At 45.3% G+C, this 23,877-nt stretch overlaps 1 protein-coding gene and 3 long non-coding RNA genes across 4 annotated transcripts; 3 read left to right on the top strand and 1 right to left on the bottom strand.

The window, feature by feature from the left end:
* The first annotated feature begins 545 nt into the window (after positions 1-545).
* LOC136749037 (uncharacterized) lies at positions 546-2,749 on the top strand. The gene is made up of 6 exons (XM_066702976.1): positions 546-633; positions 1,056-1,295; positions 1,494-1,739; positions 2,105-2,239; positions 2,599-2,703; positions 2,735-2,749. The coding sequence occupies exons 1-6, from the start codon at positions 607-609 to the stop codon at positions 2,747-2,749; spliced, it is 768 nt and encodes a 255-aa protein (XP_066559073.1). The 5' UTR covers positions 546-606.
* Positions 2,750-2,776: 27 nt separating this feature from the next.
* On the top strand, positions 2,777-4,032 carry LOC136750590 (uncharacterized). The gene is made up of 2 exons (XR_010816901.1): positions 2,777-2,907; positions 3,043-4,032. It is a non-coding gene; the product is annotated as an uncharacterized LOC136750590 (long non-coding RNA).
* Positions 4,033-11,480: 7,448 nt separating this feature from the next.
* Positions 11,481-12,897, bottom strand: LOC136750165 (uncharacterized). The gene is made up of 3 exons (XR_010816833.1): positions 12,591-12,897; positions 12,054-12,099; positions 11,481-11,542 (listed from the first exon to the last, which is right to left on the bottom strand). It is a non-coding gene; the product is annotated as an uncharacterized LOC136750165 (long non-coding RNA).
* Positions 12,898-16,398: 3,501 nt separating this feature from the next.
* LOC136750164 (uncharacterized) lies at positions 16,399-17,654 on the top strand. Its single transcript, XR_010816832.1, has 2 exons — positions 16,399-16,529; positions 16,665-17,654. It is a non-coding gene; the product is annotated as an uncharacterized LOC136750164 (long non-coding RNA).
* The last annotated feature ends 6,223 nt before the right edge of the window (positions 17,655-23,877 follow it).

Below are 23,877 nucleotides of genomic sequence, written 5' to 3'. Positions count from 1 at the left end.
CTATAAGTTAATACATTATTATTAGGAATATTATAAATGCCATTTTAACATGTCCACTCTTTCAATTATGTAATTATTCTTAACCAAAAGACATAGAAAACAAAATGAATGGATCCAAGAACAAACCGATATATATATATGAAAATGCTGGCAGAAGCCATTGTCAGTGCAGTGTCCTCTCTGTCTCCTGGCCACACAGCTGCACAGAGGGGCTTCTACCGGTATTTGCATAACGGGACAGAGGCATGGGGAGAGCGCCCCCTGCAGGGAACAGGACCCTGCTGGACAGGACTGGGGCGACTGGTCAGCCTGTAAATAGTTGTATGGACATTATAATGATCTGTAAGCAGATATTTAAAGATCGATGGCCTCCATTACCTTTGCCCAAGGGTAAAAGATGGGCGTGGCCAAGGCCAGGGGTCATGACCTCGAGCTGCCGGCAACGTCCTGTGTAGTTATCCACGCCCCTCTGTTGTGTGCAGGCAACGTCACAATGGTATCTCCATGGTGAACCGGCTTATAGCGCGCTGAAGACTCTATTGCTCATTCGGATTAAACCTGCGGACGAAGGAAGAAGCGTAAAGACTGCCATCCTCTGGTTCATCCATGAATTACAGAAAAAGAGAGAAAGCTGTGAGTTTGTCCTTCACTGGTGTGTCGCTGTGTTGCTAATGAAGTGCTGGGTGTATTAGTGCTTTTATCCCCGCTAGATGGCGCTGCAGTTTTATTATGCTTCTTGTGTTTCGATACGGTTCCTCCTTGCTCCCTTTCCCGGAGCCCTTGACTGTGAGCTACATCTCCGCAGCACTGTTACCGTCCAGGATGTAGGACCTCACTTACTGCACTCACCTGTGTACATTGGACATTGCAATTTGAAAACGGTATTATTTTGAATTTGTGTTGACTGATGCCTTTTACTTAACTGTATTTGTGCACTTTGTTTTGCACTTATGTTGTAAGTCGCCCTGGATAAGCGCGTCTGCCAAGAAATGATGATGATGATGATGATGATGACGATGATACTCATGTGTGTGCGGTGTTTGTTGCTGTTGCAGTACTACGCTACGCTACGCAGCGCCTCTGCCGCCCTGCCCGTCGCGGACTTGTTCTCCTGCGCGGAGTGCGGCGGCTTCGTGCAGCCGCCCATCCTGCAGTGCCGGGCCGGGCACCTGATCTGCCGCCAGTGCCGGCCTAAGCTGCGCCGCTGCCCGGGCTGCTGGAGCCGCCTGAAGAGCAGCGCCCGCAACCTGGCCATGGACAAGCTGGCTGCGGTGCTCGGCCTGCCTTGTGAGGAGGTGAGTCCGGGCTTCAGCCTCTGATTGCAGCTTCGTCATCCGGAAAACATCGCTCTGTCTCTGTCTTACTCGTGGATGTTGCTCTGCGCTTTCTGACTCCTGTTGATTTATTGTGGAAAAACAGCTGCTTGGATGTGGCGCTATTTGTGCTCCGTTTCCTTCACTAATGACTGATGTGTTTTTCCTGCATTGCATTAGCGCTGCAGCGTTTCAGCCGCCGCTGCCCTGTCGGCCCAGGCGGCGGAAGTGACGGACCTGCTGGAGTGTCCGGCCTGTTTCCACTTCGTGATGCCGCCGATCGTGCAGTGCCAGGCCGGGCATCTGATCTGCCAGCAGTGTCGGCCGAAGCTGCGCCGCTGCCCGGCCTGTGAGGGCTCTCTTGAGGTCCCCATCAGGAACTTGGCCCTGGAGAAAGTGGCCGCGACGCTTCCCATCCCCTCCGAGGTGAGACTGCACTTCGGCCCGAGTGAAGCTCCTCCTCCGGCAGCCCGGGCAGCTCGCTTGTACGAGCACAGATTGAGAGGCTGACACTGAGCATGCGCCGTGTGCGCTGCCTCAGGCACTGAGATCTCATTACAGTGGAGTTTGCTGTCTGTAGCTGCCAGTCTCTGGCAAAAACCCCATCTTAGAGAAAAAGTCTCTGAAGTCGCTTCACAGAGTCAGTGGCTCTTATCTGCGTGTTGCTGAGGTTTGCGCAGGTTTTCGCTGCTTGTGCGCAACCGCAATGCGAACCGATTTCCAAATACGACTTGATGCGCTGCAAGGACTACTACACAGCTCCGTGCTAATAAGTGTGAACCCACATGCAGGTGGATCCGGAGTGGGACGATGCCTGGAGGCAATTCTATATCTCGGGCACCGAGGTCATCCTCAAGAAGACGTTTCTGCACCGGGCCAGAGAGGCGCTCACGGTGCCAGGCTGGAGAAGGAAGACCCACACAGAGGTACATTGTACTGTCTGTCCCTCTCTCATATTTAAGCTGCTTTATTGTCGTGACTGACAGATATCCAGCAATTACAGCAATTAAACATGACATATATATATATATATATGGGAAACAATAAATGAATCACAATGTTTTATAAAGTGTATTACAGAATAAATACAATCGTAGTATACATAAACATTTACTTTTTAATTATTATGAATCAAACTGAACTAACTAACCCCTACGGTAGGGGCCTCTGTATTGGGCATCCAGTGCTCTCTCTCTCTCTCTCTGCTGTGTTCATGTACTGCAGTGTCCGGTCAGTCAGAGTGTCTCTGCTGTACTGGATTAACTCCCCTCTCTCTCTCTCTCAGGTCAGGTACACGTTACTACACAACACCATGGAGGATGAGGAGCAGATTCCCGCCGGCCTGGATGTGACGCCCGCCTGCCTGGATGTGACGCCCGCCTGCCTGGATGTGACGCCCGCCTGCCTGGATGTGACGCCAGCCTGCCTGGATGTGACGCCCGCCTGCCTGGATGTGACGCCAGCCTGCCTGGATGTGACGCCAGCCTGCCTGGATGTGACGCCCGCCTGCCTGGATGTGACGCCCGCCTGCCTGGATGTGACGCCCGCCTGCCTGGTTGTGTCGCCCGCCAGCCTGCATGCAGCACCCGCTGTGGTACGTACAGTGGAGCAGTCCAGCCCTGGAGGTGCATAAACAAGGACACACTGATTGAGCCAATGGATGGATTATGATCCTCTTCCTCTGCTCTGTGGCGTTCGTACTGAGAGACTCTGCCCTGTCTGCACACAGGACCCGGCCACACAGCCAGGAGCAGCGGCCCCGGCCACAACCCCCTCCATATGGAAGCGCGCCCGTACCATCCTCTCCAGTGTGTGCAGTGTGATTTTCCGGAGACGAGGGACCAGGAACTGATAGGAGAGGAGTCTGCGGACGTCCCATCAGTTATTGCTGGGGGAAGGGGGACAGATCCTGCGGAGACACCAGCCCCGACCACAAAACCCTCCCAGTGGAAGCGGGTCCGAGACTTCGTCTCCCACCTGTTCAGGGCGAGGGACGAGAGAGCGTGATCTGGACTAGTGTACTGGAGTGCACTGGAGGCTATAGAGTCCACTGATGCCCTGATTCATATTTCAATTGAACTGATTGGTGTCCTGATCAAACGTCATCAAAGACCTCGTTCACACTTACTAGGCCGGCCCTGACCCCCTCAGATTTAGTCCTGCTGTTCACAATCACACTGCATCTGCACCTGAAATTGCATAGTGCTGTCACACTAAGGTAGTTCAGAGTTCAATCATAGTTGGTAGGAGAAAGAAAACATAAATTGTGTAGCTGGTAAACTTTCTATTGTTTTTTTTCATCTACTGGGACGATGCAGAAATGTTTATAATTCGAATGGAGGATAAGGTAAAATTGAAGGCGCCCGAAGTACTCGATCGCCACTGTCTGTAAGGATATACAGTTAGTGTGGACAGTAACACAATTGTGATCATTCTGGCTCTGTACGCCACCACAACGGATCTGAAAGGAAGCGATCAAGATGTTCTTTATCCAGAGAAGAGTGCAGTCTAGAGAAAAGGTAGTTTTTCCAGGGAACTGAAAATGCATTTAGTTTATGTCTTCTTTTGAGCTGCAGATGTGAACGCACTTAGGCCTCCTAAATCCTCAAATGTGAACTGGGTCAGGGAAGAAGCAGGACTAAATTTGAGGCTGCCCAGGGCCGGCCTCTTCAGTGTAAACGAGTCTAGATTCTAAAATAAACAATTACAATTGACAATATATGCATGTCTTCTGTTTACTGTCTTGTACTTTGTATGTATTCTCCATGTTCAGGTTGAAGAAACATTTGATAATTAATAGAAATCTAAAGAAGCTGATGACACTGGGGGTTGACACAACCAAAGAGCTTCTGCACAAACTGTCAGAAAGCGTCTCAGGGAAGCTCCTCTGCGGCTCGGCGTCCTCTCCAGGGTCTGGACCCGACTGCAGCTCTGGTGGACTTTCCTGCAGTCAGCAGCCAATCGCACGTCCCTCAAAACATGAGACTTGAAATCCATACATTAATTAATCTATTTCAATTGACCGATATCCTTATATGAACTGCAACTGCATACGTTCTTTGAAATTGTTGCATGTTGTGTATATATTTTTGTTCAGTGTATATATGTAATATCAAGCACATTTTTTGAAATAAAAAATATAAATGACAATGAATGACAGTCTGTTTGTTGTTTAGAGTGTTGTGTACTTTCGTTTGGCAGGTGTGTACACTACCTTGTTTCTTTCCTCCTCTGTCACTTGCTTACAGAATGCAAACACTCAGGGCTTTTATCTACCAGCTGTATGAGATATATTTCAAATGACCTCTCCAGCAAAAGGAATCCATGTTGATCATTAGGATCATGAATCTAAAAATATATTCAGAATTTAAAACCATGATCCTGCATTGCACCATTGTATTGAAATTCTTCTAATTACACAACCTGTTGGAGATGGACCACAAGTGATACTCCAAGCACCGTAGGAAGTGAACCTCAGGGTTAAATAATGACTTCAATTAGACTAAGAATGTCAATAAGACAGTTTGATGATGTTTGTTTTGCAATATATATTGTTTTCCAAGCAACAGGGTCTAGGACCCAAGCGCAGGGCAAAACTTAAAGCAGATATTAAAGCATTGGAAATTGTAAAGGTACAGAGAGGATAACACAATAATCAAAGTCAACAAGTCAAGCAGGAGGTCATGGGATCAGGCAATCAGACTAGAGTAGGCAAATCCAAGAACCAGTAAAACAAGTACACAAGCAGAGTCACGAACATAGAACTGCTCAGACTGTTACACAGACAATCAAGCAAGACTTCACAATGACTGTTGGTAACAAACAGGTTCATATATTGAAGAGAAGGGCTGGGGGCGGAATAGAGACAGGTGTGTAGAGTGATTGGAAAACGAGGAGCAATTAATTAATCAGGGTGAAGGAGAATGGCAAGTTGTGGTGAATAGTGACCTCTGGTGGGGAGTGAGGGAATGTCATGGCTGGGCATGACCCCTACTCTGGACCAAAGACGAATCTGAACAATTTTTTAAGAGCATGAAAATGATAACCTTGTGAAAATCCATTATTCCAATTATTATTGGTAATAGCTTTTTTGCAAACTCTTGCTCACACCAACAATGAGGTCTGTGTGTGTTTATTTTATTCATTATTTCTGACAAATCACATTTCTTTTGCCTCAATTCCATGCTCAGTATAAGTGTTCATAATTGTGGTTCAAAGTGCTATGTTTCTTTCACAAAGTGTGTACAACAGTAGTGCTGCTTTGTATTATTCTCATTGTGGTCCCTTGTTATTTCATTAGTATTATCAATAAGCCTGTTTTATATTGCAGAAGTTCATTTCATGCAGATTTCTTATGCGATTGATTTTTTTATTGTTTAATGCAGGATTTGTTTTAAATAACATTGTTTGCACTTGTTTGTTTCATATTAAATGAAGTGTTTTAATAGTTTTCTTCAATGTTCTACAAAAATAAACAAATGGAGTTTTCCTTTTTTATTTTGTATTCGGTACTGTGGCTATCCCTCACGTTTCTGATTAAGCTAAGCCACTTGGTATTAAGAGGACAATGGATTCAATTTCCACATCCTTGAATGCTTCGTGTCTCTGTAATATGATATGCATTCTGTTCAAACACGTCTCAGTCTTGTCTGTTCCTCCTCAAATACATTCTTGCAGTTGAAAGACCATCAATTGTGTGCATCATTCATTTGAATCCCAATAGCAAAATGTATCTTCTTAAATATCCACAAAATGATGACATTCCTGTTGCAAGGGGATTATGTTGTTCGACAAATTAATAAGTAGTGGGATATTTGCTAAACATAACTACAGTTAGCTTCTAAAATTGAGTTCAAAAGCAGAAAATGACATTTACTTGATAAATGAGCAATAAAATCAATGTATCTCAAATAAATACTACAGAACAAAGATACATATTTTTTGTACTAATAGGAACACTTGTATCCCACAGCAAATGTCCTCCAGGCTGCCCCTCTACAGTATGTAGTATGTAGTCACCTCAGATACCTGTAATCACCAAAGATAGATTTTTCTCAGCACTACCAAACATACTAATTGAATCTATGCTTCCCACTTCAGCTTGTGAAAGTAGGGGTTCTCAAACTTTTTGGTTGATGGACCCCTTTTTGAAATGCAACATTAATCGCAGACAGTTTGACCAGCTCTTGTTGTGCCTTTCCACTCAACCGACAGGCACCCTACACCTCGTGGGGGCACTGACAGGGGCACTTGTAGAATCGCAGGGTAGAAAGGTAGGGGCCCAAGCCCCCCCCATGGGTTTATTTGTGCACTTGCACAAATGGGGTTTAGACTCAATACTGAATGTTGAATTTATACATTAAGTCATATTTACGCGATGTCACCTCAAATAAATGCAATTAACAATAAGTGTAGTCTACATTGCATATAGCCTAGATATAGTCAACAGTGACATGTATTTCCTATTCATATATCTAGGGATGTGGTTGTGTGATGATCCAAGTGATGCTGATATAGAGTATAGCCTACATTTTGTTCATCAGACAGATATCCTTGTAATGGTCTTTGTAACAGAGGGCAAGAAGACAATATCTTGGGAAGTGGAGAGAGACGTATGTGCTTGTATAAACAACAGTAGTGCTTGTGTTGAAGAGGCAAATGTGTTGGAGGAACATGATTACACAACTGGTGTAATTTTTCTTTTTTAAATTAAAAATAATGTTTCTACACTGCTGGGGCTTACTCTACCACAATATCTATATATCTATCTATCTGTCTATCACTAGATCTATGTCTCTAGAACTATCTCTAAATCTAACTTGCTATCTGTACATCTATCTAAGTATCTATCCCTGTTTCTCTCTCCAGAAATGTATTCTATAGCGTCTACAAATCTATCTCCTCTGGTTCAGACCTCTTTAAAGTATTATGGGGTTTGATACACCAACATGTATTCCAAATCAATTCGACACTGTCAGCTGCTGGTGACATCATTGTATCGATACATTGTGCATCGGAAGGGTCGATTCTTCATGAAACCTGCTTTGAGCGTAACATCACTACTTTTGACTAGTGCCAGTTTGTTTTGAATCTTGATTCCTGGTTTGCCTCCTCTGGATTGTTGGCCTGATTGCCTGACCTTCTGCCTGCCCCTTTGACTAACCTTCTTGCATCTTCTCCATTTACCCTGTCTCTGGCCTTTGACCCGTTGCTTGTTTGACCTCTCTCTTCATCTCCGCGCCTGGGTCCTCCTCTCCTGTCTCATGCCTTGCGTTACAGTTCCTATCAGGATGTCACAGTGAGCTCCATACGGTCCCTGTGCTGTACCTTTCTTCACATGCTCCACCACTTTGAGGGCCTTCCTGGCCGCCCAGCCGCTCATGGACATGTGATCTTCAGTGGCAGCGCTGGTGGTCCACGGAAGAGTGGTGACACAGCACTTTATTCTCCGATACTGTGGGGACAGGACTGAGCAGCCGCAGCACCCCAAACACCACACCAACCTCACCTCTTTTGGTGTATTTACCTGCTCCCTCTCTTGGGTTGTTCCTGTTTACCAGCAGTGCAGTGGGCGATCATGAACCCTAAATTCAGGCCGCCCTCGCTGACCAGGAAGGCGGGCAGCTCGCTCAGAGAGGGGTTGCACAGCCGCTCGATCCTCCTCTCGCTGATGGAGGCCTGCTCATGCACCCCAATGACCAGGTAGTCCAGAGCCTGAGGAAACATCTGACCCATGACCACCTTCATAACGACACAGGTTTCGGTTGTCGGGATTCATGCGGACTCCTTCAGCATCAATAATATAGCCCAGGAAACTGATGTGTGTACGGTGAAATTCGTATTTTTCTATCTTGACGTATAGCTTATTCTGTATTAGATATTGCACACCTGAACAATAACGGCGACTTTCAGGCATGCTTGGGTTTAAAAGGGGTTTATTTTCCTTTGCATCTGAAATCACAAACACAGGATGTAAATGTAAATCAGCACTCCTGTCGCACTGCAACCTCGGTCTACTCCTGATGACGCAAACTGTGCGAACCTTACCTATGACCTTTGAGCTGGCTAAACAATTCCGGAGTGACAATAACCATATTTGAATCTCTGAATAAATCTGCATTACAAAATACGTGAGTGTGCAGTATATTTTAAATTACATAGTCTGATCTTATTAAAGCATTAAGCAAAATAACAAAAATAATTAAGGGGGGCATCATTATGAGGGGGGATGTCCACTCTTATGCTTAACATTCTAACGGGGGGGTCCCACATAGACATTGAAGAACTTGGCGTACATGGGAAACGTTTTGGGCATATTTCGCAAAATGGATCAAGATGTCATCAATGTATGCGATGACAAAGTGATTTAAGAAAGGACTTAGCACCTCATTATCAAAGCCCTGGAAGACCGAAGGGGCATTAACCAAACCGAATGGCATTACGAGGTACTCATAATGACCGCTATTTGTTATGAAAGCTGTTTTCCACTCATCACCCTCTTTGATCCCGATTAGATTGTAGCCGCTGCGGAGATCTAATTTTGTGAAGAAGCGGGCTCCACGAACTTGTTCCAGGGCTGCGGACACTAGAGGCAGAGGATAGCGTTACTTCACTGTGATTGAGTTGAGTCCTCTATAATCGATACAAGGCTGAAGTCCTCCAAACTTCTTTGCCACAAGGAAAAAGCTTGCTGCTGCAGGAGAGGTAGAGGGACGAATAATGCCCAGTTCTAAAGCCTCCTTAACGTATTCCTCCATCGCCTGGGATTCCGGAAGAGATAATGGATAGATTCGACCTCTGGTAGGAGAAGTGCCAGGCAAGAGGTTGATGGCACAGTCCCACGATCGATGGGGAGGTAATTGGGTTGCCTGGGTGTGGTTGAAGGCGGCTGCCAGGTCCTGATATTCGGAGGGAATCTCAGAAGGTGTCGACAGGAGGGGACTCTCTATGTGGGTTGCTCTGCAGGGAAGAGATATACAACGAGGAAAGCAGTTATGCCCCCAGGACAGTATGTCTCCCTCTTTCCAAGAGATGATCGGGTCATGATGGACGAGCCAAGGGAGTCCGAGAATGATCCTGGCTCCCGGGGAGTCAATGACCAGAAGTGACAATCGTTCAGTGTGTAAAAGTCCAATGTGTAAAGTAACAGGGAGTGTTTTCTGAAAAATTTGACCGGAACCTATAGGCTGGTTGTCAATGGCTCTGACACGAAGAGAAGGGGCACAAGGAGACAGGGGAATATTAAGATGATGTGCAGTTGCCTGATAAATGAAGTTTCCTGCCGATCCTGAATCAATCAAAGCTGAAACAAAAGCACATTTTGCCCCCAGCTGAACCTTGGCTTGAATGCAGCATTGCATTGATGTTATGAATGGACACTGTTCAGTCATAGCAATTACTTCCGAAGAATCCACTGGGGCACTAGGACGGATTGGGCAAGACTTGCAGAAGTGTCCCGGCTGACCACAGTACAAGCAATGTTGTTGTTGGAGTCTCCTTTGTCGTTCCTCTGATGACTGGTGGGTGCAGCCAACCAGCATCGACTTCACTTCAGTAACTGTGCTGGGTGTGTGTCTGGATCTGGCTGGTTGGCGAGGATTATCAGGAATTTGATGTTTCTGCCTTGTTTTCAATAAATTATCAAGTTGAATGGCCAACTGAATGAGCTGCTCTAAGCTAAGGGCTTCATCTCTACAAGCAAGCTCTGCCTGCAGATCGGAATGTAGTCCCTGTCGAAAAACTGTGAGAAGAGCCCATTCACCCCATCTACTATGGACTGCCAGGATGCGCAACTGAAGAGCGTAGTCCGCTGCAGACAAGTTGCCCTGGTGAAGTTCAAGAAGTTGCTCACTGGCGTCTTTCCCCTCAGCTGGGTGATTAAATAAATTAAAGTGGGTGAGGAATGCTGTCAGGGATTGGGTGATCTCTCCTCGCTGGGTCCAGACGGCATATGCCCACTGAAGAGCCTTCCCAGTGAGGAGGGAGATGATGAAGGCGACTTTAGCCTCCTCAGTTGGAAAAGAAGCAGGCTGATGAGCGACATATAAAGAGCACTGTAACAGGAACCCTTCACACTGATCCGGGGAGCCTTTGTATTTGTCAGGAACTGCCAGGCAGACTGGTCTTGCTCCAATTGCAGGTACCCCAGCTGTACACGATGTAGCAGGTGATGGATTGGATTGGAAGTTCATATCTAGGTGGTTCAGGGTGGTCACAATGTGCTTCAGCAATGTGTCATGCTTACCAAGCAGAACACCCTGTGCGGAAATGGCTGTATATATTTCTGAAGGCTCCGCTGGGTCCATATAAGGCTAAGCCTTCTGTCAGGGGTGTCACAGAGAGACAGGTGGGATGTTTTTAGGACCCACGTGCGGGGCAACAAAGAAGACCAAAAGCAGGCCGGTAAACAGGTTAAAGGGGCAATCCAGGGACTAATAACCAAGTCAAAATAACAAGCAGAAGGTCTGAGATCAGGCAAACAAGACTAGACAGGAAACACAAAAGGCAAACGCGAATACAGTACAGCACTGGAAGCAAACAAGACTTAGCAGAAAAGGAAGGGAACAAAGGGGTATAAATACTGAACTGGGTAATGAGGGGCAGGTGTGGTAATTGATCAATGATTGAAAGATGCTCATTCAATAAGCAGCTATGGCAAGAGCGACATCTGGAGGTGAAGGCTGAGCAGAAGTCATGACAATAGTCATCATTTAATAGAGATCCCACAAATATGGAGAATGTATGCAAACAGTGGGTATTCAAGTGTTATTACCTTATTTTTAATTTTTACTATTACTTTTTATTACTATTAGATATTTTGAATATGCATTTTCCACAATATGTGTTGTTATTTCCAAAGGTTGTAAAATAATTAGTGGAATTGAGTCAGTTGTCACTTACAAAAATCTCAAACCAGTGGTATTTAATTGGGTCAGCAACATGTTACAGATGAGACAGAAGGAAGTCACGCTGCTTGTGCTACGAGACCTGCGGGCAGCAGCATAGCGTGTAAGCATCCTGAACTCTGTCACAGAACCTGTGGCTTTCTGTTTAACACAAAGAATACATCAGATGAAAGTCACGTTGAAAGCGATAACTCTGATGCATCTAGGGCAGTGCAAGACAGTTCCTCTGGTCAGTTCACCTGCTGTTTCAGACGGATGGAGATCTGGATTGGAATCTCAAGGCCACTTCATCTTGGCCAGGATGAGGCTGCTGCCCGTGAAAATCTGGGAGAGGAAACATGATCGTTTTAGTGCACATGTGCTTCACAGACCTTTGTTAATTGCTTGATACCCCAGCTACCCAAATAACGTGGTGTCAACATTCTAGTAAAGTGAGCACAGAAGCTCTGGCGATACGCATGTGCAGATGGAGGCTGGCAAAACACTCTAAACTAAAGTATGTCTCTTCTATAATCGGACATGCAACAATCACAGAACATTCACAATTCTGTGGGGTGAGGGCAACGTGTTTCCACAACATTTTCCTGATGACAAATTTGACGACATTATCTCACTTGGCTTATATGCAGGAGGGGAATTTTTCCTCACCCTGACTGGAGACTGTAAATGTGCACAGACTTTGTAGTGATTTATTGATTCTGTTAGGTTACTGTATGTATATATTAGAACTGTATATGCTGGGTTTATTAATCCACCATCATACTACATTCATTCATGTGTTCAGCGTTACCATATACTGAACACAGGGATAATTAGAGCATAGGACACTGCTTACTTCAGCTTTCTGCTCTGTATAAGTGTTCGACAAAACCTTTCAAACCCTGTATTGAAAAGATGAGAAGAAATACATATAAGACAGGCGCTGTGGCGTCAGTTAAAAAGGGAAGTTATTTATTTATTTATTTGAATACCTCTATTTTCCTTCAAGATATTCTCTTGATTGTTCAACTTAATTTTCCACTTCTGGGGTAAGCTATGTAAAATGTTATTATTATTATTATTTAGTTATTAGCAGACACTCTTATCCAGGGTGACTTACAAAACATAAGAGCATTATAAAAGTGCAATACAGTCTAGAATTACAGATCAAAGCATAGTACAATTTAAAAGTTCAAAATTACATAAGTACATACAAATATGGGTTTATTATTGTCTTTTATATTAAATAGAAGTAGCATTTAGTTTATTGTTAATAATTTCTTAACAGACATGCTCTTCCTGGGTGACGTACAGTTCACACCAGAACAATTTAGTAGTAGTATCTGTTTCATTTTTATCTTATTATTTCCTTTATTAAACCGATAATGTTTACCTTAATCTTGTAGAGCCCTTTCCCTAAATCGACCAGGTCCTCTGTGGTGAGATTGTTGGCATCCAAGGAAATTAACTACAAGCAAATGCGACAAACATGAAACGCATCCCCAGTGATGGACTTCGATGCAACACACAGTATCGCCCTCAATAACTGAAAATAAAAACTGGAGTTATATATGTGCATCATGGAAACACAGCACACCTATGATTCCTATGAATGAGGGTAGCAAAACGTCTGCCAAATAGGCGGACTGGCCATCGGGCAATTCTGGGAGCAATTCTTTGGCAATTCAAATGCCAGAAGGGCCAGGACATTTGTCAGTTTGTTTTGCCGGTCGATTCCCAAGTGGGCTGGTCGCCCTCTGTAGATAACCGGACACCGCACATCGCCAAGAAGCCCCCCTACCCCCCCGGACTGCACTTCCTCGGCACCCAGAACCGCACATCGCCAACACCCCCCCCTACCGGACTGTTTGAGTATCTAATGTAGTTTCTGCTGACAGAGCTGGTAGCCCATTGGGAGCCCTAAGCAGGAATGTTTTTGGGTGCCCCTTCACATGCACACCTACTAATAATACATTTTAAAAACAATCAATGTTATACATCTGTGTGGATTGAATACTGGGCATTACATTATACGCTTGTCACTAAAACAGTACAACATGACATACATTGAACAAAGGTTGATTTTACTCCCTATTTCGTTGTCTTCTAGCACATCCTCTAAAGGAGTGGATGGGTATTCCCAATGTCTTTGAAGCTAGGTATCAAATATACTTGTATTTTAAAAGTAATTCAATCAATTTTAAAAATGTAACTGAAATGTTATTGTGTGGTCTTGTATCAATGTGGAAATGGGGTAATAGTCTTATTAAACATTAATATCCTTCCAAAAGGATGAAATAAGCTAGACACAAGAAAATGCGGCATTTCAGTTTATATATTTGATACAGTTCAGGTAAAATATAAAGAGAGAATACACACAGGGATACCAATCATCATCACCAGTTAGTGCGCTGCTTTCAGTTCGTTGCAATTGACTCTTTTGGTTTTGACAAGGCGCTATAAGTTAATACATTATTATTAGGAATATTATAAATGCCATTTTAACATGTCCACTCTTTCAATTATGTAATTATTCTTAACCAAAAGACATAGAAAACAAAATGAATGGATCCAAGAACAAACCGATATATATATATGAAAATGCTGGCAGAAGCCATTGTCAGTGCAGTGTCCTCTCTGTCTCCTGGCCACACAGCTGCACAGAGGGGCTTCTACCGGTATTTGCATAACGGGACAGAGGCATGGGGAGAGCGCCCCCTGCAGGGAACAGGACCCTGCTGGACAGGACTGGGGCGACTGGTCAGCCTGTAAATAGTTGTATGGACATTATAATGATCTGTAAGCAGATATTTAAAGATCGATGGCCTCCATTACCTTTGCCCAAGGGTAAAAGATGGGCGTGGCCAAGGCCATGGGTCATGACCTCGAGCTGCCGGCAACGTCCTGTGTAGTTATCCACGCCCCTCTGTTGTGTGCAGGCAACGTCACAATGGTATCTCCATGGTGAACCGGCTTATAGCGCGCTGAAGACTCTATTGCTCATTCGGATTAAACCTGCGGACGAAGGAAGAAGCGTAAAGACTGCCATCCTCTGGTTCATCCATGAATTACAGAAAAAGAGAGAAAGCTGTGAGTTTGTCCTTCACTGGTGTGTCGCTGTGTTGCTAATGAAGTGCTGGGTGTATTAGTGCTTTTATCCCCGCTAGATGGCGCTGCAGTTTTATTATGCTTCTTGTGTTTCGATACGGTTCCTCCTTGCTCCCTTTCCCGGAGCCCTTGACTGTGAGCTACATCTCCGCAGCACTGTTACCGTCCAGGATGTAGGACCTCACTTACTGCACTCACCTGTGTACATTGGACATTGCAATTTGAAAACGGTATTATTTTGAATTTGTGTTGACTGATGCCTTTTACTTAACTGTATTTGTGCACTTTGTTTTGCACTTATGTTGTAAGTCGCCCTGGATAAGCGCGTCTGCCAAGAAATGATGATGATGATGATGATGACGATGATACTCATGTGTGTGCGGTGTTTGTTGCTGTTGCAGTACTACGCTACGCTACGCAGCGCCTCTGCCGCCCTGCCCGTCGCGGACTTGTTCTCCTGCGCGGAGTGCGGCGGCTTCGTGCAGCCGCCCATCCTGCAGTGCCGGGCCGGGCACCTGATCTGCCGCCAGTGCCGGCCTAAGCTGCGCCGCTGCCCGGGCTGCTGGAGCCGCCTGAAGAGCAGCGCCCGCAACCTGGCCATGGACAAGCTGGCTGCGGTGCTCGGCCTGCCTTGTGAGGAGGTGAGTCCGGGCTTCAGCCTCTGATTGCAGCCTCGTCATCCGGAAAACATCGCTCTGTCTCTGTCTTACTCGTGGATGTTGCTCTGCGCTTTCTGACTCCTGTTGATTTATTGTGGAAAAACAGCTGCTTGGATGTGGCGCTATTTGTGCTCCGTTTCCTTCACTAATGACTGATGTGTTTTTCCTGCATTGCATTAGCGCTGCAGCGTTTCAGCCGCCGCTGCCCTGTCGGCCCAGGCGGCGGAAGTGACGGACCTGCTGGAGTGTCCGGCCTGTTTCCACTTCGTGATGCCGCCGATCGTGCAGTGCCAGGCCGGGCATCTGATCTGCCAGCAGTGTCGGCCGAAGCTGCGCCGCTGCCCGGCCTGTGAGGGCTCTCTTGAGGTCCCCATCAGGAACTTGGCCCTGGAGAAAGTGGCCGCGACGCTTCCCATCCCCTCCGAGGTGAGACTGCACTTCGGCCCGAGTGAAGCTCCTCCTCCGGCAGCCCGGGCAGCTCGCTTGTACGAGCACAGATTGAGAGGCTGACACTGAGCATGCGCCGTGTGCGCTGCCTCAGTCACTGAGATCTCATTACAGTGGAGTTTGCTGTCTGTAGCTGCCAGTCTCTGGCAAAAACCCCATCTTAGAGAAAAAGTCTCTGAAGTCGCTTCACAGAGTCAGTGGCTCTTATCTGCGTGTTGCTGAGGTTTGCGCAGGTTTTCGCTGCTTGTGCGCAACCGCAATGCGAACCGATTTCCAAATACGACTTGATGCGCTGCAAGGACTACTACACAGCTCCGTGCTAATAAGTGTGAACCCACATGCAGGTGGATCCGGAGTGGGACAATGCCTGGAGGCAATTCTATATCTCGGGCACCGAGGTCATCCTCAAGAAGACGTTTCTGCACCGGGCCAGAGAGGCGCTCACGGTGCCAGGCTGGAGAAGGAAGACCCACACAGAGGTACATTGTACTGTCTGTCCCTCTCTCATATTTAAGCTGCTTTATTGTCGTGACTGACAGATATCCAGCAATTACAGCAATTAAACATGACATATATATATATGGGAAACAATAAATGAATCACAATGTTTTATAAAGTGTATTACAGAATAAATACAATCGTAGTATACATAAACATTTACTTTTTAATTATTATGAATCACACTGAACTAACTAACCCCTATGGTAGGGGCCTCTGTATTGGGCATCCAGTGCTCTCTCTCTCTCTCTGCTGTGTTCATGTACTGCAGTGTCCGGTCAGTCAGAGTGTCTCTGCTGTACTGGATTAACTCCCCTCTCTCTCTCTCTCAGGTCAGGTACACGTTACTACACAACACCATGGAGGATGAGGAGCAGATTCCCGCCGGCCTGGATGTGACGCCCGCCTGCCTGGATGTGACGCCCGCCTGCCTGGATGTGACGCCAGCCTGCCTGGATGTGACGCCCGCCTGCCTGGATGTGACGCCAGCCTGCCTGGATGTGACGCCAGCCTGCCTGGATGTGACGCCCGCCTGCCTGGATGTGACGCCCGCCTGCCTGGATGTGACGCCCGCCTGCCTGGTTGTGTCGCCCGCCAGCCTGCATGCAGCACCCGCTGTGGTACGTACAGTGGAGCAGTCCAGCCCTGGAGGTGCATAAACAAGGACACACTGATTGAGCCAATGGATGGATTATGATCCTCTTCCTCTGCTCTGTGGCGTTCGTACTGAGAGACTCTGCCCTGTCTGCACACAGGACCCGGCCACACAGCCAGGAGCAGCGGCCCCGGCCACAACCCCCTCCATATGGAAGCGCGCCCGTACCATCCTCTCCAGTGTGTGCAGTGTGATTTTCCGGAGACGAGGGACCAGGAACTGATAGGAGAGGAGTCTGCGGACGTCCCATCAGTTATTGCTGGGGGAAGGGGGACAGATCCTGCGGAGACACCAGCCCCGACCACAAAACCCTCCCAGTGGAAGCGGGTCCGAGACTTCGTCTCCCACCTGTTCAGGGCGAGGGACGAGAGAGCGTGATCTGGACTAGTGTACTGGAGTGCACTGGAGGCTATAGAGTCCACTGATGCCCTGATTCATATTTCAATTGAACTGATTGGTGTCCTGATCAAACGTCATCAAAGACCTCGTTCACACTTACTAGGCCGGCCCTGACCCCCTCAGATTTAGTCCTGCTGTTCACAATCACACTGCATCTGCACCTGAAATTGCATAGTGCTGTCACACTAAGGTAGTTCAGAGTTCAATCATAGTTGGTAGGAGAAAGAAAACATAAATTGTGTAGCTGGTAAACTTTCTATTGTTTTTTTTCATCTACTGGGACGATGCAGAAATGTTTATAATTCGAATGGAGGATAAGGTAAAATTGAAGGCGCCCGAAGTACTCGATCGCCACTGTCTGTAAGGATATACAGTTAGTGTGGACAGTAACACAATTGTGATCATTCTGGCTCTGTACGCCACCACAACGGATCTGAAAGGAAGCGATCAAGATGTTCTTTATCCAGAGAAAAGTGCAGTCTAGAGAAAAGGTAGTTTTTCCAGGGAACTGAAAATGCATTTAGTTTATGTCTTCTTTTGAGCTGCAGATGTGAACGCACTTAGGCCTCCTAAATCCTCAAATGTGAACTGGGTCAGGGAAGAAGCAGGACTAAATTTGAGGCTGCCCAGGGCCGGCCTCTTCAGTGTAAACGAGTCTAGATTCTAAAATAAACAATTACAATTGACAATATATGCATGTCTTCTGTTTACTGTCTTGTACTTTGTATGTATTCTCCATGTTCAGGTTGAAGAAACATTTGATAATTAATAGAAATCTAAAGAAGCTGATGACACTGGGGGTTGACACAACCAAAGAGCTTCTGCACAAACTGTCAGAAAGCGTCTCGGGGAAGCTCCTCTGCGGCTCGGCGTCCTCTCCAGGGTCTGGACCCGACTGCAGCTCTGGTGGACTTTCCTGCAGTCAGCAGCCAATCGCACGTCCCTCAAAACATGAGACTTGAAATCCATACATTAATTTATTTATTTCAATTGACCGATATCCTTATATGAACTGCAACTGCATACGTTCTTTGAAATTGTTGCATGTTGTGTATATATTTTTGTTCAGTGTATATATGTAATATCAAGCACATTTTTTGAAATAAAAAATATAAATGACAATGAATGACAGTCTGTTTGTTGTTTAGAGTGTTGTGTACTTTCGTTTGGCAGGTGTGTACACTACCTTGTTTCTTTCCTCCTGTCACTTGCTTACAGAATGCAAACACTCAGGGCTTTTATCTACCAGCTGTATGAGATATATTTCAAATGACCTCTCCAGCAAAAGGAATCCATGTTGATCATTAGGATCATGAATCTAAAAATATATTCAGAATTTAAAACCATGATCCTGCATTGCACCATTGTATTGAAATTCTTCTAATTACACAACCTGTTGGAGATGGACCACAAGTGATACTCCAAGCACCATAGGAAGTGAACCTCAGGGTTAAATAATGACTTCAATTAGACTAAGAATGTCAATAAGACAGTTTGATGATGTTTGTTTTGCAATATATATTGTTTTCCAAGCAACAGGGTCTAGGACCCAAGCGCAGGGCAAAACTTAAAGCAGATATTAAAGCATTGGAAATTGTAAAGGTACAGAGAGGATAACACAATAATCAAAGTCAACAAGTCAAGCAGGAGGTCATGGGATCAGGCAATCAGACTAGAGTAGGCAAATCCAAGAACCAGTAAAACAAGTACACAAGCAGAGTCACGAACATAGAACTGCTCAGACTGTTACACAGACAATCAAGCAAGACTTCACAATGACTGTTGGTAACAAACAGGTTCATATATTGAAGAGAAGGGCTGGGGGCGGAATAGAGACAGGTGTGTAGAGTGATTGGAAAACGAGGAGCAATTAATTAATCAGGGTGAAAGAGAATGGCAAGTTGTGGTGAATAGTGACCTCTGGTGGGGAGTGAGGGAATGTCATGGCTGGGCATGACCCCTACTCTGGACCAAAGACGAATCTGAACAATTTTTTAAGAGCATGAAAATGATAACCTTGTGAAAATCCATTATTCCAATTATTATTGGTAATAGCTTTTTTGCGAACTCTTGCTCACACCAACAATGAGGTCTGTGTGTGTTTATTTTATTCATTATTTCTGACAAATCACATTTCTTTTGCCTCAATTCCATGCTCAGTATAAGTGTTCATAATTGTGGTTCAAAGTGCTATGTTTCTTTCACAAAGTGTGTACAACAGTAGTGCTGCTTTGTATTATTCTCATTGTGGTCCCTTGTTATTTCATTAGTATTATCAATAAGCCTGTTTTATATTGCAGAAGTTCATTTCATGCAGATTTCTTATGCGATTGATTTTTTTATTGTTTAATGCAGGATTTGTTTTAAATAACATTGTTTGCACTTGTTTGTTTCATATTAAATGAAGTGTTTTAATAGTTTTCTTCAATGTTATACAAAAATAAACAAATGGAGTTTTCCTTTTTTATTTTGTATTCGGTACTGTGGCTATCCCTCACGTTTCTGATTAAGCTAAGCCACTTGGTATTAAGAGGACAATGGATTCAATTTCCACATCCTTGAATGCTTCGTGTCTCTGTAATATGATATGCATTCTGTTCAAACACGTCTCAGTCTTGTCTGTTCCTCCTCAAATACATTCTTGCAGTTGAAAGACCATCAATTGTGTGCATCATTCATTTGAATTCCAATAGCAAAATGTATCTTCTTAAATATCCACAAAATGATGACATTCCTGTTGCAAGGGGATTATGTTGTTCGACAAATTAATAAGTAGTGGGATATTTGCTAAAAATAACTACAGTTAGCTTCTAAAATTGAGTTCAAAAGCAGAAAATGACATTTACTTGATAAATGAGCAATAAAATCAATGTATCTCAAATAAATACTACAGAACAAAGATACATATTTTTTGTACTAATAGGAACACTTGTATCCCACAGCAAATGTCCTCCAGGCTGCCCCTCTACAGTATGTAGTATGTAGTCACCTCAGATACCTGTAATCACCAAAGATAGATTTTTCTCAGCACTACCAAACATACTAATTGAATCTATGCTTCCCACTTCAGCTTGTGAAAGTAGGGGTTCTCAAACTTTTTGGTTGATGGACCCCTTTTTGAAATGCAACATTAATCGCAGACAGTTTGACCAGCTCTTGTTGTGCCTTTCCACTCAACCGACAGGCACCCTACACCTCGTGGGGGCACTGACAGGGGCACTTGTAGAATCGCAGGGTAGAAAGGTAGGGGCCCAAGCCCCCCCCATGGGTTTATTTGTGCACTTGCACAAATGGGGTTTAGACTCAATACTGAATGTTGAATTTATACATTAAGTCATATTTACGCGATGTCACCTCAAATAAATGCAATTAACAATAAGTGTAGTCTACATTGCATATAGCCTAGATATAGTCAACAGTGACATGTATTTCCTATTCATATATCTAGGGATGTGGTTGTGTGATGATCCAAGTGATGCTGATATAGAGTATAGCCTACATTTTGTTCATCAGACAGATATCCTTGTAATGGTCTTTGTAACAGAGGGCAAGAAGACAATATCTTGGGAAGTGGAGAGAGACGTATGTGCTTGTATAAACAACAGTAGTGCTTGTGTTGAAGAGGCAAATGTGTTGGAGGAACATGATTACACAACTGGTGTAATTTTTCTTTTTTAAATTAAAAATAATGTTTCTACACTGCTGGGGCTTACTCTACCACAATATCTATATATCTATCTATCTGTCTATCACTAGATCTATGTCTCTAGAACTATCTCTAAATCTAACTTGCTATCTGTACATCTATCTAAGTATCTATCCCTGTTTCTCTCTCCAGAAATGTATTCTATAGCGTCTACAAATCTATCTCCTCTGGTTCAGACCTCTTTAAAGTATTATGGGGTTTGATACACCAACATGTATTCCAAATCAATTCGACACTGTCAGCTGCTGGTGACATCATTGTATCGATACATTGTGCATCGGAAGGGTCGATACTTCATGAAACCTGCTTTGAGCGTAACATCACTACTTTTGACTAGTGCCAGTTTGTTTTGAATCTTGATTCCTGGTTTGCCTCCTCTGGATTGTTGGCCTGATTGCCTGACCTTCTGCCTGCCCCTTTGACTAACCTTCTTGCATCTTTTCCATTTACCCTGTCTCTGGCCTTTGACCCGTTGCTTGTTTGACCTCTCTCTTCATCTCCGCGCCTGGGTCCTCCTCTCCTGTCTCATGCCTTGCGTTACAGTTCCTATCAGGATGTCACAGTGAGCTCCATACGGTCCCTGTGCTGTACCTTTCTTCACATGCTCCACCACTTTGAGGGCCTTCCTGGCCGCCCAGCCGCTCATGGACATGTGATCTTCAGTGGCAGCGCTGGTGGTCCACGGAAGAGTGGTGACACAGCACTTTATTCTCCGATACTGTGGGGACAGGACTGAGCAGCTGCAGCACCCCAAACACCACACCAACCTCACCTCTTTTGGTGTATTTACCTGCTCCCTCTCTTGGGTTGTTCCTGTTTACCAGCAGTGCAGTGGGCGATCATGAACCCTGAGTTCAGGCCGCCCTCGCTGACCAGGAAGGCGGGCAGCTCGCTCAGAGAGGGGTTGCACAGCCGCTCGATCCTCCTCTCGCTGATGGAGGCCTGCTCATGCACCCCAATGACCAGGTAGTCCAGAGCCTGAGGAAACATCTGACCCATGACCACCTTCATAACGACACAGGTTTCGGTTGTCGGGATTCATGCGGACTCCTTCAGCATCAATAATATAGCCCAGGAAACTGATGTGTGTACGGTGAAATTCGTATTTTTCTATCTTGACGTATAGCTTATTCTGTATTAGATATTGCACACCTGAACAATAACGGCGACTTTCAGGCATGCTTGGGTTTAAAAGGGGTTTATTTTCCTTTGCATCTGAAATCACAAACACAGGATGTAAATGTAAATCAGCACTCCTGTCGCACTGCAACCTCGGTCTACTCCTGATGACGCAAACTGTGCGAACCTTACCTATGACCTTTGAGCTGGCTAAACAATTCCGGAGTGACAATAACCATATTTGAATCTCTGAATAAATCTGCATTACAAAATACGTGAGTGTGCAGTATATTTTAAATTACATAGTCTGATCTTATTAAAGCATTAAGCAAAATAACAAAAATAATTAAGGGGGGCATCATTATGAGGGGGGATGTCCACTCTTATGCTTAACATTCTAACGGGGGGGTCCCACATAGACATTGAAGAACTTGGCGTACATGGGAAACGTTTTGGGCATATTTCGCAAAATGGATCAAGATGTCATCAATGTATGCGATGACAAAGTGATTTAAGAAAGGACTTAGCACCTCATTATCAAAGCCCTGGAAGACCGAAGGGGCATTAACCAAACCGAATGGCATTACGAGGTACTCATAATGACCGCTATTTGTTATGAAAGCTGTTTTCCACTCATCACCCTCTTTGATCCCGATTAGATTGTAGCCGCTGCGGAGATCTAATTTTGTGAAGAAGCGGGCTCCACGAACTTGTTCCAGGGCTGCGGACACTAGAGGCAGAGGATAGCGTTACTTCACTGTGATTGAGTTGAGTCCTCTATAATCGATACAAGGCTGAAGTCCTCCAAACTTCTTTGCCACAAGGAAAAAGCTTGCTGCTGCAGGAGAGGTAGAGGGACGAATAATGCCCAGTTCTAAAGCCTCCTTAACGTATTCCTCCATCGCCTGGGATTCCGGAAGAGATAATGGATAGATTCGACCTCTGGTAGGAGAAGTGCCAGGCAAGAGGTTGATGGCACAGTCCCACGATCGATGGGGAGGTAATTGGGTTGCCTGGGTGTGGTTGAAGGCGGCTGCCAGGTCCTGATATTCGGAGGGAATCTCAGAAGGTGTCGACAGGAGGGGACTCTCTATGTGGGTTGCTCTGCAGGGAAGAGATATACAACGAGGAAAGCAGTTATGCCCCCAGGACAGTATGTCTCCCTCTTTCCAAGAGATGATCGGGTCATGATGGACGAGCCAAGGGAGTCCGAGAATGATCCTGGCTCCCGGGGAGTCAATGACCAGAAGTGACAATCGTTCAGTGTGTAAAAGTCCAATGTGTAAAGTAACAGGGAGTGTTTTCTGAAAAATTTGACCGGAACCTATAGGCTGGTTGTCAATGGCTCTGACACGAAGAGAAGGGGCACAAGGAGACAGGGGAATATTAAGATGATGTGCAGTTGCCTGATAAATGAAGTTTCCTGCCGATCCTGAATCAATCAAAGCTGAAACAAAAGCACATTTTGCCCCCAGCTGAACCTTGGCTTGAATGCAGCATTGCATTGATGTTATGAATGGACACTGTCCAGTCATAGCAATTACTTCCGAAGAATCCACTGGGGCACTAGGACGGATTGGGCAAGAGTTGCAGAAGTGTCCCGGCTGACCACAGTACAAGCAATGTTGTTGTTGGAGTCTCCGTTGTCGTTCCTCTGATGACTGGTGGGTGCAGCCAACCAGCATCGACTTCACTTCAGTAACTGTGCTGGGTGTGTGTCTGGATCTGGCTGGTTGGCGAGGATTATCAGGAATTTGATGTTTCTGCCTTGTTTTCAATAAATTATCAAGTTGAATGGCCAACTGAATGAGCTGCTCTAAGCTAAGGGCTTCATCTCTACAAGCAAGCTCTGCCTGCAGATCGGAATGTAGTCCCTGTCGAAAAACTGTGAGAAGAGCCCATTCACCCCATTTACTATGGACTGCCAGGATGCGCAACTGAAGAGCGTAGTCCGCTGCAGACAAGTTGCCCTGGTGATGTTCAAGAAGTTGCTCACTGGCGTCTTTCCCCTCAGCTGGGTGATTAAATAAATTAAAGTGGGTGAGGAAAGCCGTCAGGGATTGGGTGATCTCTCCTCGCTGGGTCCAGA

This window comes from Amia ocellicauda, chromosome 5 (assembly GCF_036373705.1).
Source record: "Amia ocellicauda isolate fAmiCal2 chromosome 5, fAmiCal2.hap1, whole genome shotgun sequence".
NCBI lineage: Eukaryota > Metazoa > Chordata > Actinopteri > Amiiformes > Amiidae > Amia > Amia ocellicauda.
The sequence above is the reverse complement of the archived record's forward strand: the minus strand, read 5'-3'. Positions and strand labels throughout refer to the sequence as shown.